Source organism: Sorex araneus, chromosome 8, assembly GCF_027595985.1.
Source record: "Sorex araneus isolate mSorAra2 chromosome 8, mSorAra2.pri, whole genome shotgun sequence".
NCBI lineage: Eukaryota > Metazoa > Chordata > Mammalia > Eulipotyphla > Soricidae > Sorex > Sorex araneus.
The window spans coordinates 40,795,572-40,810,440 of NC_073309.1; the positions used below are offsets into that span (position 1 = coordinate 40,795,572).

At 51.3% G+C, this 14,869-nt stretch overlaps 1 protein-coding gene across 1 annotated transcript; it reads left to right on the forward strand.

Annotated features, from left to right (window-relative positions):
- The first annotated feature begins 34 nt into the window (after window positions 1–34).
- On the forward strand, window positions 35–10,552 carry TBCB (tubulin folding cofactor B). The gene is made up of 6 exons (XM_004600724.2): window positions 35–227; window positions 592–735; window positions 3,784–3,880; window positions 4,531–4,722; window positions 9,865–9,937; window positions 10,282–10,552. The coding sequence occupies exons 1-6, from the start codon at window positions 114–116 to the stop codon at window positions 10,394–10,396; spliced, it is 735 nt and encodes a 244-aa protein (XP_004600781.1). The 5' UTR covers window positions 35–113; the 3' UTR covers window positions 10,397–10,552.
- The last annotated feature ends 4,317 nt before the right edge of the window (window positions 10,553–14,869 follow it).

A 14,869-nucleotide genomic window follows, 5' to 3' on the forward strand; every position in this document is an offset into this window, starting at 1 on the left:
ATTGGCCAGGCCCGTCTGAGGGGCGGGACTAATATCCCAGAAGCAGCGGCGGCGGCGGCGGAGCCGGCGTCAGGCGGCTGACTGGGCTTTGGATCCCGGCAGGGCGCGGCGAGATGGAGTTAGCCGGGGTGTCGGCGCCGACGGTCACCGTTTTCATCAGCAGCTCTCTCAACAGCTTCCGCTCCGAAAAGCGATATAACCGTAGCCTCACGATAGCGGAGTTCAAGGTGTGGCCGTGGGGGCGTGATCCGGAGAGGCGGGACGCAGACTTGAGGGGGCGGGGCAGGAGAAAGATGGAGCGGCTTTCCTAGTGGGGGCGGGGCTTCTCTGGCCAGGGGCGGGGCCTCGGGTAAATCAGAGATGGTGGTGATTGGGCCTGGGGCCTCGGTAGGGCGGGGCCAGTGGGAGCCAGGTGCTGTAGCCAAGGAGGCGGGACCAGCGAGGTTCTGGGCCCGAGAGATACTGGGGGAGGTCATCCTTGGCGGGTCCCCTCCTGGTTGATGCTTTGATACAAGGGGCGAGACTCAGGGCAGAGGGCTGGCCCACTTACAGCTTTTCTCCCCCATCCCATCCCCCACCCTAACCGCTCAGTGTAAACTGGAGCTGGTGGTGGGTAGCCCTGCCTCTTGTATGGAATTGGAGCTGTATGGAGTTGACGACAAGTTCTTCGGCAAGCTGGATCGAGAGGATGCGCTTTTGGGCTCATACCCCGTAGACGACGGCTGCCGCATCCACGTGAGGCTTCCCTGTCGTGGATCCTACCCCTATCCTTCCTTTTCATTCAGCAAATGCTTGCTGCCCTTTACCAGTTGTAATAACCAAGATAGATCCTGCCCCACAAATCAAGGATGGAGAGAGATAAACCCATCACCAGAATGACAGCACCATGTTCTAGACTGCCTGGGGAAAGCCTTGGATGCCTGACGAGTTGCTGGTTATGCACAGGGCAGGGGCGGATGGGTGAAGGAATCCTGAGCTGCGACCCGCAGGATGAGGCGAGGGTGCAGGGATGTTCGAGGTGAGGGAACAGGTCTGCAGAGGCCCAGAGTGTGAGGTAGGTGAAGGTGGATGTGCTAGGCAACGCCAAAAGACAGAAGTCCTTGGTGTTTCTCAGTTCATGACATCCTGCTTTTCTCTTTACTCCTCCATTTCTTAGACATCCCCAAATCCTTTCAACTTAGGGCATGTGTTATCCCCTTTCCTTTCCTGACTGTTTTTTTTCTGTGTTGCTGGGGGTGCATTCTGTCACTGTTCTTTTCATTCTGTTTTGTTGGTGAGGGGACACATCATGGAGGACCATAGGGATTGAACCTGGGCCTCTCACATGCAAAACATAACCTGCTGAACTGTCTCTCTGATCCCGTGAATGGTTCTTTTTTATAGGTTCGCATATCTCCCTCCAGTCTTTGGTGAAATGTGACTTCCCATGGGCAAAGCCTGCTTTGACAAGGATGCAATTGGAACACACCCTTTTCTGCTTTGATTTTTGTGCTTAGCTATTATTACCCTGTGACGTACTGTGCTTTTGTCCCTAGAGACAATGCCTGGCAGAGGGGCTGGAGCAATAGTACAGTGGGTAGGGTGTTTGCTCTGCTTGCAGCTGCCTAGATTCAATCCCTAGCACCACTTACAGTTCCCCCAAATCCACCAGGAGTGATCCTTGAGCACAGAGCTAGGAGTAAGCCCTGTGCACCGCTGTATGGATAAAGAAAAGAAAAGAAACAATGATTGGGGGCTGGAGCAATAGCACAATGGGTAGGGCTATTGCCTTGCACGAGGCCGACCCGGGTTCAATTCCCAGCATCCCATATTGTACCCCAAGCACCGCCAGAAGTAATTCCTGAGAGCATGAGCGAGGAGTAACCCCTGAGCATTGCTGGGTGTCACCCCCAAAAAAAAAAAAAAAGAAAAGGAACAATGCCTGGCAGAGATAGCTCAGTGAATCATTGTTGAATGATGAGTTGCGGTCATAAAATAGATTTGGAAGCTGACATAATGATCCCAGTTTTTTTTGAACAGGAAGGTGATTTTCAGTACAGGTTTTATTTTAACCTTCCTAAGACTGAATGATAGAGCTAGTATTTTTTCTTTTTCTTATTTCATTTGTATTGTTGGCCACACCTGGTGTTGCTCAGAGCTTAATCCTGGCTCTGCACTCAGGGATCACTCCTGGTGGTGTCCCAGGGACCCATATGGGATGCCAGGGATCAAGTAGCCACATGCAAGGCAAGCATCTTACCCGATTACTAACTCTGGCCCTACAGCTTGTATTTTTCCTTCAGATGGTGTAACTCCAGAGCTAGAGAGCTGGCTTTTTTGAAATGCTACAGCTTGAAGCCTGGGCCTCACATATGCTCACTGATCTCCATCCTCAGCCTGAGTGCTGGCTCTCATCTGTATTATGATGTCAGGGGTATTGCTGTGAGCCAAGCTGAGAAAGTCTGTGTTAGATCTGTGCAGTGAATGAGGTCATTGTTAGCTTACTGTTCACCAGAATGAATGTGGAGGGTCGGTGAAATGAAGATTGTGCAGGAGATTAGGTTGCTGGGAGATCCTGTTGGGTGGGGGTTCTGACCCATTGGGGGTATAAGAGGACTTCCTGGAGGAGGGGCTGTGTGAGGAGAAATCTGAAGAACAGGAAGCATGAACTGAAGAAGGAGAAAGAGTGCTCCTGGGGGAGGGGAGCGGGAGCCAGCAAGGACTGTGCCAAAAGGTGGTGTGACTGGGGCATTCACAGGTCCTCTCAGACCTGAGGATGAAGGATGGACTGGAGGGCCAGAGGGGAGGGGCAACCAAGGAAGCAGCTGCTTCTGTCGTTTAGAGAAGGAGATGAGGTGGGGAGAGAGCTCAGAAGCCTGAGTGTATGCTTTGCATGCAGGGGGACCTGGGTGTGGTCCCTGGCACCATGTGGTTCCCCAAACACTGAGCTGAGTCACCCCAGATTGCTCTCCCTATCCCTGCCACTAAGAAACAAACCAAAAGCAACTGAAAAAAAAAAAAAGCAGAGAAGGTGAAGCGAAGCCAGGGAGATAGCACAGTGGGCAAGGTGCTTACTTTGCACACTGCTGACCTGGGTTTAATCCCCAGCACCCCATATGGTCCCCTGAGTCTGCCAGGAGTGATCCTGAGCACAAAGCCAAGAGTACGTCTTGAGCACTCCCAAAAAGTTGCAAAAAGAAAAAAAGGTGTTGCAGGGCTGGAGAGATAGTACAAAGGGTGAGGCACTTGCCTTGCATGCCACTGACCTGAGTTCAATCCTTGAGTGCAGAGCCAGTGCGGAGCTTGGGGTTTACTAACCCCAAGCATCTCTGGGTGTGGCCCAAAACCTCAGGAAAAATATAAAAAGAAGAAACATGTTTGGAGGGTGGCGAGGTTACTTAAAGGGCTGGAGCACATACTTTGCATGCAAGTAAAGTTCATCCCCAGCACTGCTGGGTCCCCCAGGCACTATCAAGCCACCCTCAAGCACAGTTGGGCGTAGCCCCTGAGCGCTGCCAGGTAAAGGCCCAACCCTCCCAAAAAATAACTGTGTTTTTGTCAGAACAGAGATAGTATAGGGCGAAAACATTTGCTTTGCATTCTGCTAACCCCCCTGTTGGAATCTTCAGTACCATATATGGTCCCCTGAGCACCACTAGGAGTCACTCCGGAGCCAGGACTAGTCCCTGAGCACCTCTGAGTGTGGCCAAAAGAAATCCAGGAGAGTTAATTGCCCGACCCCCAACTCTACCCCACCACTGTACCCCAACACTCCCATCCCCACTGATCACCTTCTCGCTACAGGTCATCGACCACAGCGGTGCACGCCTGGGGGAGTATGAAGATGTGTCCAAGATCGAAAAATACGAGGTGTCACAAGAAGCCTATGACCAGAGGGAAGGTACGTGGGGGCGCAGGGATGGATGGGGCTCTGGGTGTCAGGGAGAGTGAGTGCTGTGGATTGAAGTTTTGGGATTCTGATAGAACAACACTGGGGGGATCTCTGGTGTCTCCAGCAGGGGCATACAATCTGGGTGAGGCCCCATGGGAGTTGGGGTGCATGGGGCTTGGGGAGCAAATGGGCCAGTGGAGATTCTCAGACTAGTAGAGGCAGAGAGACCCATAGAAAAGTGGAGGGGCATGAGCAAGGAGTGTGGGGAGTGACTAGGGGCTCAGAAGGGGTGTGAGGGCAGTGTGTGGAGGGGACAGGGTATAGGTGTCAGTGCGGGAATGTGGGGATAGACCAGAACATGTAGTGCACAAGACCAGGGGGCCTTGGGGATGGACTAGGAGGTAGGAAGGTGCGGTAAGGAGAAGGCCAGGCCACACACCTTCTACTTCATTGCTGGGGGGTGGCCCCCGGGTTTTGGGGAGAGGTGAGGACTGTAGCAGGAAGGTTGGGAAGGAGAGGGGGAATGTGCTTGGTCACAGCCCTGTGAAGCTCAGAGCAGAAGCATTTCTGAGTGTTGATCCTGCGTGGGTGAAAGGTCATCTCCGTCTATATACTGGGAAACATCTGACACCGTGTGTGTGTGTCCCCTGTCCCCCCAGACTCAGTCCGTTCCTTCCTGAAGCGCAGCAAACTGGGCCGGTACAACGAAGAGGAGCGGGCACAACGGGAAGCTGAGGCCGTCCAGCGCCTGGCCAAGGAGAAGGCCCAGGCCAGCACCATCCCCGTGGGCAGCCGCTGTGAGGTGCAGGTGCTCGGGCACCCCCCGAGGCGGGGCACCGTCATGTATGTAGGTACGTGCCCATGAGCTGACCTTGTTGGAACCAGCACCCAGAGCTCCCAGTCCAGTAGGGAGACAGGCCCGCAGTGAGGGCAGCAGCCTCACATGTGCAAAGCGGGGAGCAGAAGGGCTTCCTGGAAGAAAGGGTCTCCGAGGAAAAGGGAGAAGTGAGCAGTGAGGGGGGGTGGAGGTGATGACTAAGGAGGGGTCTCAGTAAGGGCTGGAGTCTCTAGGGCCTAGCGGGGAGAAGTGCAGACTGGTGTGGGTTTTGGGGGGCACGCCCAGCAGTGCTCAAGGCTGCTCTTGACTCAGTGCTCTGGGGTTGCTTGTGGCAGTCCTTGGAGGACCATATGATGCCAGGGATTAAACCCAGGTCTTCTGCATGCAAGGCATGAGCTCAACCCTTTAAGCTTCTTAGTCCCTGAATTTTTTTTTTCAGCCCCTGAATTTTTAATTTGGGGAGGGGGCTGGTTTTGGGGCCACAGCCAGTGTGCTCAGGGCTTACTCTGTGCTATGGGGACCTTAGATGGTGCTGGGGATTGAACTGGGGTTGGTGGTATGCAAGGGAAGCACCTTAATCTCTGTGCTATTTCACCAGCCCTTACAGGGTTGTCATTAGTTTGGTAACAGCTTTATTGTGATATAATTCATAGACTATCTCCTCATGTCTTTAAAATGTATATAGTTCAGGGCCCAGGGCAATAGTATAGTGGGTGGGCGCTGCCTTGCACATATGCACATGGTGAACCTGAGTTCAATTTTTTTTTTTTTTTTGCTTTTTTTGGGTCACACCTGGCAATGCACAGGGGTTACTCCTGGCTCTGCACTCAGGAATTACCCCTGGCCATGCTCAGGGGACCATATGGGATGCTGGGATTTGAACCCGGGTCGGCTGCGTGCAAGGCAAATGCCCTACCCGCTGTGCTATCTCTCCAGCCCCCTGAGTTCAATTTTTGGCATCTCGTATGGTTCCCTGAGCCCACCAGAAGTGATCCCTGAGTGCAGAGCCAGGAGTAAGATCTGAGCACCGCTGAGTGTGGCCCCAAAATAAAACAAATATAAACCCATTCCTCATCCTCACCAGCACTTTGTCCTTCTGATAAAGGCCATCCTCAGGTGTTTGAAGTGGTACACTATGGATTTGAGTTGGACCTTTGGAATAGCATCTCTTTATGTGCTCAGAGACCATTGGTATATTGTTTCTGAGAATATGTCCATTGAGATCTGCTGCTCCCCGATTTTTAGAATTACAGTTTAGGTAACAATTGTGGTGACAATTGTGTTAGTGTTTATGATGTTGCTGTGCAAAGTTACTGTATCACCGCCCCACTCCCAAAGTGGCAGGGCCCCTCCACAATCCCTGTGCCTTCTAGTCTGCCTCTTCACTGCCCCCCTTCCTCTCCCTGCTGCTTGGTGAGCTCAGGTTTGTCATCTAGAGCCAAAGGTTTATCATCCTTCAGTACAGTCTGTCCCTTTGCTTTGTCTCTGTGCTCCTTAGGTGAGGTTATCCGGTCTTAGTCCTGCCTCTGACCTGTTCCACTTAACACGTTGCCTTCCAGTTCCATTCACATTGCAGCAAATTACAATATTCTGTCAGTCCATACAGCTGCATAGTATCCCATTGTGTGCATATGCACCACAGCTTTTTTTGTTTTTTCTTTTAATTTTGTTTTAAGCTACTTTCACTTAGTTTTTCTCTTCATTCACTAGTTCATCAGTTGGGAAGCCATGGGGAGTGGAATGAAAGAACAAAGATGCATGCCCAAGCCAGCCTAGATTAATTTCAAGTGGCTTCGCTTGCCCAAAGAAAGAAGTAATCAATGCCCAGAGAAGTGTGCCACAGCTTCTTCAATGGTCTCTGGACATTTGGCTTGTTCCCGTACCATGCTTTGTCTCTCCCACCTTTGAAAAAATTTGAGTTGTGGGGCTAGAGTGATAGCACAACAGGTAGGGCGTTTGCCTTGCATGCGGCCGACCCGTGTTTGATTCCCAGCATCCCATATGGTCCCCTGAGTACCGCCAGGAGTAATTCCTGAGTGCAGAGCCAGGAGTAACCCCTGAGCATCGCCAGGTGTGACCCAAAAAGAAAAAAAATTTGAGTTGTATATCGGTTTGCATCAATGACCTCTTATTTTCTTGATTTATATATTTCCTTGTGGGGCCAGGGATGGAACCCAGGTGTCCCTCATGTAGGGGTGCCCTTTACTGCCAAGTCACCTCTGTGAGCCCATCACAATTTCTTTAAAGGGCCAGTAGTCCAGGAGGAAAAGCACTTTCCTGGCTCAATCCCCAGTTACCGCACAGGGTCCCCTGAGCATCGTCAGAGGTTAATTCCGAGCACAGAGCCAGGGAGAACCCTTGAGCACAGCTAGGTCTGACCCCAAAAAGTAAATAAGTAAATTTAAAAAGGCCCTGTCTCCAAATACGTTATGAGGAACTGGAATGTTAGGGCTTCAGCATGTAAACTCAACCCCAGTCAGGTTATAAATGCTTTATGGAGCCTCTGTTTTGCACGAGTGGGTTTGAGCCACACCCAGCGGTGCTCAGGGGTGGTTTTTGGCTCTGTGCTCAGGGCTAACCCTGTCAGTGCTCTGGGAACCATCTATGGGGCCGGGCATATCAACCAGAATTATACAGCTGCCAGAACCACATGCCAGGCAAGTGCCTTACCCTCTGTACTGCCTCTTCAGCCCTTTATATATTCTAAATACAGTTTCTGTTCTATTGCTCTCGGAGGTCTTTATATAGTCTTTATATAGTTTTATCGCCCTGTAAATCCTTCATATTGCCTAAAGACAGTTTCTGTTTTGGTTCAGTTTGGTTCTGGGATCTCCCCAGAGTGCTGACAACTGCCCAGTCATACTCAGGTGCTCTAGTACTATTTGGGGGTTCAAACCTGGGGCCCCATGGGCCGCAGCGATAGTATAACAAGTAGGGCACTTGCCTTGCACACAGTCAACTTGGGTTAAATTCCCAGCAACCCATATGGTCCCCCAAGCTACATCGGGAGTGATCCCTGACCCCAGAGCCAGGAGTAAGCCCCGAACTCCGCTGGGTGTGACCCAAAAGCCAAACCAGCCCAAACCTGGAGCCCTGTGTATGTATGCGAGTTGCATGCTTCAGCCCTTTGAGATATCTCCCCAGCTCCAAATAGTTCTTTACCAAATACATCATCTGCAAATACTTCCTCCAAATCTGAGGTTTGGTTGTCTTTTCATCTTTTCACTTCTTTTTTTCCTGAGATACATGCTTATTGATTAATTTACTTTTTAGGTTTTTTTTTTTTTGCTTTTTGGGTCACACCTGGCAATGCACAGGGGTTACTCCTGGCTCTGCACTCAGGAATTACCCCTGGCCATGCTCAGGGGACCATATGGGATGCTGGGATTTGAACCCGGGTCGGCCGCGTGCAAGGCAAACGCCCTACCCGCTGTGCTATCTCTCCAGCCCCTACTTTTTAGTTTTGGAGCCACACTCATCAGTGCTCAGGGCTTACTCCTGGTTCTGCGCACAGGAATTATTCCTGGCGGTGCTCAGGGAAGCATATGGGGTATAAGGGCTATCAAACCTGGGTTGACCTCGTGCAAGGCAAGTACCCTACCTGTGTAAAAACACAAAAAAGAGAGGGGCCAGCGGGGCTCTATCTCTCCCGCTGCCCGAGTTCGGTAGTCTCATGCCGCTTCCCCACCCCGGGGGAGGTTGATGGCAATGATGAGGCAGGCGAAGGAAGGAAGAAGGCCAAACTGCTTGATCAGTTTATTTCGTTCTCTCTCTCTGCTTCTCTCCCAGTTCTCTATCTCTCTCTGGATCTTCCTATATCCCCCTTTCTGCCCCGCTCACTCTCACTTCTTTCACCTTGTGCTCTGCTTATGTGTGTGCCACTGTGCTCTCTTCTGTCTGTCTCTCTGTGTCTTGTGTCTTGTGTCTTCTTCCTCTGTCTTCTTCTGCCCCTTCTGTCTCTGTCCCCCTCGTCTTCTTTCTGTCCCTCTCAGTGCCTCACAGTCTTAGTTTATATAGCAAATTACATAGGGTGGTGACACAAAGGTGAGTTGAACATTAGCAAATAAACAAAGAAGAGCAAAACCATTTCTTGAGGAGATGAGATTAAAATCTCATCTAAGGAAATCTCATCTAAGGAGATCCATTCAAGGGTGTGATTCCAAACAAGGGTGTGTCAGGGTGTGAGCTAGTAATCTACTTAAATAGTTATAGTAAATCTACTTCTAATATTTCTAGCAATGTCATTCTGTATGAGCACAGTAAGAGATATAACCTGAAAGTTTGGTTCTTCCTGAGGACATTCACTATATAATCCAGACCACAGTCCTCAGGCCAGGTTAGTCTTCCTAACCCCAGCAGGGTCCTAGTCTCGTCGTTACCTTTGGATCATGACAGCATTGTCCATGATCATGCCCTCAACTTATAGTTGAGTATTGTGGCACTTTGGCCTGGCCTATCTCGATGCCAGGGTAGCACATAACTCAACACTTGCCCTGGATCTGTCCTGTCCCTCGTCGGGATCCTGCTTTTGGGGTGCTAGGAACTGAGGGCAACTGAGTTAAGAAAGCAGATACCCAGGAGTAAATATTACTGGAGTCAATCAACTCCCAAGTTAAAAGCACAATATTGTCTTCCTGTGTCCATACAGAACGAACATTGCTTTAAGGTAAACTATGTTCCCTAAGGCAAGGCTAAAAGGACAAACCCCATGTTCTCCTACACTACCCCCCATACTATCTCCCCACCCCCCGTGGAGTTTATGCTGAGTGGCATGGGCAGCCTTTGAGTAATTTAGTACAAGGCCGGGATGCCGTATCCCTTAGAGTTTTACCAAGACTTGCTGGTATTGAATGAGTAGGGTGCAGGAACAAAGAGCCTGGGGCAGGGGGCTGCTGGGCAATTGATGGGCACCATCTGGGGGGTGGGCAGCAGGACTGATTTCGAGTAGGACAGGCTCACCTTGCTGTCCTGAGGTTTCAGTGGGCAGGAACCACAGATTTATTTTTTTACCCCCTTTGCTCTTGGGGGCCACACCCATGGTGCTCAGGGATCATTGCCGGTGGGCTCAGGGGTCCATATGGGGTGCCGGGGATCAAAGCTTTTAGGCCGCATGCAAGGTAAGGGCCTTACCCGCTGAATTCTGTTTTTGGCTCAGGAAACACAGATTTCAAGCCTGGCTACTGGGTTGGCGTCCGCTATGATGAGCCGCTAGGAAAGAATGATGGCAGGTAATGATCCCCAAGCAAAGTGGTGGCGGTGTGTGCGTGTGTGCGTGCGCAAAGCTGTGTGCTTATATGTAAAGTGCACATACTGGGTTGGCATCCGCAATGATGAGCTGCTAGGGAAGAACGATGGCAGGTAATGATCCCCAAGCGAAGTGGTGGGGGTGGGGGTGGTGTGTGTGTGTGTGTGTGTGTGTGTGTGTGTGTGTGTGTGTGTGTGTGTAGCTGTGTGTAGCTGTGTGTAGCTGTGTGTGTATATGTAAAGTGCACATATATAGCTCAGACTGCTCGGACGAGCTTCTGGGGCAGGGCCCCCCTCTAATCCCTGCCTCTCCCATCGTGCCTTGTAGTGTGAATGGGAAACGCTACTTCGAATGCCAAGCCAAGTACGGCGCCTTCGTCAAGCCATCGGTAGTGACGGTCGGAGACTTCCCTGAAGAGGACTACGGGCTGGATGAGATGTGACAGTCCGACAGCCCAGGGCATCAGTCCCCGAGTTACCCTTCCTCTGTGTCATTGGCCCTCTCCCTCTCCCAGGCTTTATTTTATTTACATATTCATTGCCATAGTTGTTTTGTTGTTGTTTTTTTAAGACTCATGCATTAAATTCTCTGCAAAGTGTCTGGAGACTCTGAGTAGGGAGTTGAGGTGGGAAGGCAAGGGCAGGGCACAGGAGATGTTTGCCAGGCCCAGCTTTGTGGCCGGCTGGGTGCCGCAGGACCAGGAGACTCAGACTGTTCTTTGAAATTGATTCATTCATATAGTGACCTGTGGCTCCAACAGTGAAGGGCAGAGTGATGTGACTTAAAGAAGATGGAAGTTTCCTTGTCTCTCGTGTAATCACCAATACTTAATAGATGGACCCCTATGTCAGAGATCTGTCTCCACCTCATTTTATTTTTATTTTATTATTTTATTATTATTTTATTTTAGGCACAGCGAGTAGGGCATTTGCCTTGCACGCAGCCAACCCGGGTTCGATTCCTCTGTCCCTCTTGGAGAGTCTGGCAAGCTACCGAGAGTATCTCACCCACACAGCAGAGCCTGGCAAGCTACCCGTGGTGTATGTGATGTGCCAAAAATTGTAACAACACGGGCCGGAGCGATAGCACAGCGGGTAGGGCATTTGCCTTGCACGTGGCCGACCCGGGTTTGATCCCTGGCACCCCATATGGTTCCCCAGGCACCGCCAGAAGTAATTCCTGAGTGCAGAGCCAGGAGTAACTCCTGAGCATCGCTGGGTGTGACCCAAAAAGCAAAAGAAAAAAAAAATTGTAACAGCAAGTCTCACAATGGAGACATTACTGGTACTGGCTTGAGCAAATTGATGAACAGTGGGACGACAGTGCTCATTTTATTTAGGGGGGCTTATACTCAGCAGTGCTCAGGACTTATTCCTGGCTCTGCCAGGTAAAGCCCTGTTAGTGCTCAGGGATCATGCCTGGCAGTGCTTGTGAGACCTTAGGGGGTGACAGGGATCAAACCTGGGTCAGATGCATGCAAGGCAAGTGCCCTGCCCACTGTACTATTTCTCTGGCTCCTCCAACTCATTTTATCTTGTTGCTTTTCCCTCTCCTAATTCGCACCTCAATTGTTTCAGGCAACAGGAAGGGGAAAGAGAATGGTGCTTTTGAAGAGAATGTTGCTTTTGAGTTCTGGCTATTTCATTTGCCAGAATTCTGTCTCACAGCCATGGTAGTTACACACGAGGCTGGGAAATATAGTTTTAATTCTGAGTAGCCATGTTCCTAGCCAGATATCAGAAATTCCTGGGCTGAAGCTGGGGAGAAGAGACATTGGGGGTCAGTATCATGGTCCCTGTGGCTGAAGATCTTATCAGTAACATCTCAGGACCAGATAGTTCCGTAGGTAAGGTGCTCACCTTACATTCAGCCAAGTTTGATTCCCCAATATAGTTCCCTGAACACTGCCAGGAATAACCCCTAAGTGCAGGGCCAGGAGTCAGCCCTGAGCACTATTTGTTCCCCAAGACACAATTAAAACTGAGGGGCCAGGGGCCGGAGTGATAGCACAGCGGGTAGGGCGTTTGCCTTGCACGCGGCCGACCCGGGTTCGATCCCTGGCATCCCATATGGTCCCCCCAAGCACTGCCAGGAGTAATTCCTGAGTGCAAAGCCAGGAGTTAGCCCTGAGCATCGCTGAGTGTGACCCAAAAAGCAAAAAAAAAAAAAAAAAAAAAAACCTGAGGGGCCAGAAAGGGTGGGTAGTTTCCTTGCTGACCCAGATTTGATCCTCAGTGCTCTGTACCTCCCCATAATTAACCCCAATTAAGAGTGATCCCTGAGCACAAAGCCAAGAGTAAGCCCTGAGTACTGCTGGATATAATGGGGCTGGGGAGGGGAGGAAGAAAAGGAAGGAACCAAAATGATAGTACAGTGGGTAAGGCACCTGCCTTGCATGCAGCAGACCTGGGCTCAATCCCCTGAGCACCACAGATGTGATTCCTGAGTGCAGAGTCAGGAGTAACCCCTAAGCATTGACAGTGGCCAAAACCAGACTTTTTTTTAATCTTTTTTTGTACAGCCACACCTGGCAGTGCTCAGGGCTCATTTCTGACTCTGCACTCAGGGATCACTGCTGGCAAGGCAGTGGGAACCAATATAGGAGCTAGGTATGGAGCCCAGGGCAGCCACAGGCCAGGCAAGCACCCTACCCTCTACTAGCACTGCAGCCGCAAGCCTGGCATTTCTTTAGGAATAATATTGCTGGCAGGGAGGGGAGGACAAAAATGAAGTATGCCAGGTGGTGCTGGGATAAGGGGACTCTGAATAAAAAGAAGATGAGCCTTTGTAGGCTGGAACTTGATTTCTACTCCTAATACAGATTCATACTCCATGCGACATTTGACCTGGAGGTGAGCCAAAAACACACTCAAGCTGGCTCCTGTTTCAACTTTTGGGTGGTTCAGTAGACTGAGTGTGAAGAGGTCTGGGAGCTTGCTCAGGCGGTCTGGCTTCCCCTGGTTTGATCCAGCACCACAGGGTCCCCCAGCACTGCCAAGAGCAACCCTAGAGCACTGCCAGAAGTGGTCCAAAACAGAAACCCCAAAAGGGGAGAGATATATCAAATCCAGCTCTGACACTCACCATCTGGGTAACTAAGTATTCTGAGTTTCTGGGTTAGAGCCTCATTCCATAAATTGGGCCACTAATAGAAGCCAACAACTGATATACATCAGTTGAGCTAATTACAAGCGCTTGTATCAGTGCCAGGTAGTAGATAAATACTTAGTAAATATAGCTTAGAGCAGGGGCCGGAGCGATAGCACAGCGGATAGGGCGTTTGCCTTGCACGCGGCCGACCCGGGTTCGATCCCCGGCATCCCATATGGTCCCCCAAGCACCGCCAGGAGTAATTCCTGAGTGCAAAGCCAGGAGTAACCCCTGAGCATCGCTGGGTGTGACCCAAAAAGCAATATATATATAGCTTAGAGCATATGCAACAACACTGTACTGGCCCCTCAAAGTATAGGTCTTGCACCAGTTTTTTGTTTCGAGTTTTATTTTTTGGGGCCACACCCTGCGTGCTTGGGGGTTACTTCTGGTGGTGGTAGGTTGACCATATGGGATGCTGGGGATTGAACCTGGGTCGGCCATGTGTAAGGCAAGCAACCTAGCTGTACTATTGCTCTGACCCACCCCTCCACCCACCCCCATTTCTTAATCCTTTTCTCTCCCATCCTCATCTTTCCTGACAAATCTGGGATAGCTTGAGGTCCAGAGATACAGTTCAACCCGCTCAGTGAGCACATACTTTACATGCTAGAGACCCGGTTCTAACCCAGCAGCGCATGAAAAACAGGCGGAAATGTAGTCCCGCAGGTAGGGCATTTGTCCAGGCATGTACAGTGGACCTGGGTTGGATCCCTGGCACCCCATATGATCACCTGAGCTCCACCAAGAGTGATCCCTGAGCACAGAGCCAGGAGTAACCCCTGAGTACTGCCAGCTGTGGTCCCAAGCCAAACCCCGCGCCCCAAAAGGGGGAGGGAGATAAAAAGAAAAAAAAATACTCTAGGTCACCCCTGTCCTATAGGACTCTCAGTTCCCAGGACAGGCACCCGCACCTTGCCAGCTTCAGCCCCCTAGCGTCCACACCGTCCCAGAAACGGGCTCTAACGCTCAGCCGCCACGCGGGGGCAGCAGCCCACCGCTTCCTGCGCAGCGCGGGGCTCGTTACCGGGCGTGTTGTCCCCCGCGCGCGGGCGGTGGCTCCTGCTCGGCCCGTGAACTCCATCTCCCAGAAACCCGGGCGGCAACCTCCGCTTCACCTTGCCCGGCCGCGGAGAATTGTGCAACCCGGTGGAGGGGCCGCGGAGCCCGGCCTAGTCAGACGCGTCCTGGAGGGTTCGCCAGGATGAAAGTAACGTTGTGGCCGCCGCAGACCGGATGGACCCGCGGCACCCGTTAGCGCAGTGGGCGGCTTTCCCTCCGCAGCTGGCCACGACCACTCCAAATCCCCTCCGCGCGGCTTCTGGTTGGTTTCTTTGGGCGCTTTGTTCTTTTCTTTCTTCCCTTTTTTCCGCCCACCCCGGTTTTGAGCCACACCCGGCAACGCTCAGAGCTTCCTCCTGGCTCAGCGTTCAGGAATCACTCCTGGCAGATTTCGGGGTGATCCTGTATGGTACAAGGGATGAACCCTGTCGACCACGTGCACTGCAAGTGCCTTATCTGCTCAGGCCCACGGCTTCTTCCTTCTTAAAGAGGAATATACCTTTCCCCTTCTGCATTAATTAATTTCTTCTCTTAAACTTAAAAAAAAATAGGGAAAAAAAATTAGGGAGAGGAAAACCCAGAGTGCTTGGGCCAGGACCACTTCTGGTGGTGCTGGGTGGGGGTTTATGTGGTGGTAGGGGATGGAACCCAGGGCCTGGCTCAGCCACATCCCTGACCCCTCCTTTTCCCTCCCAAAGTATTT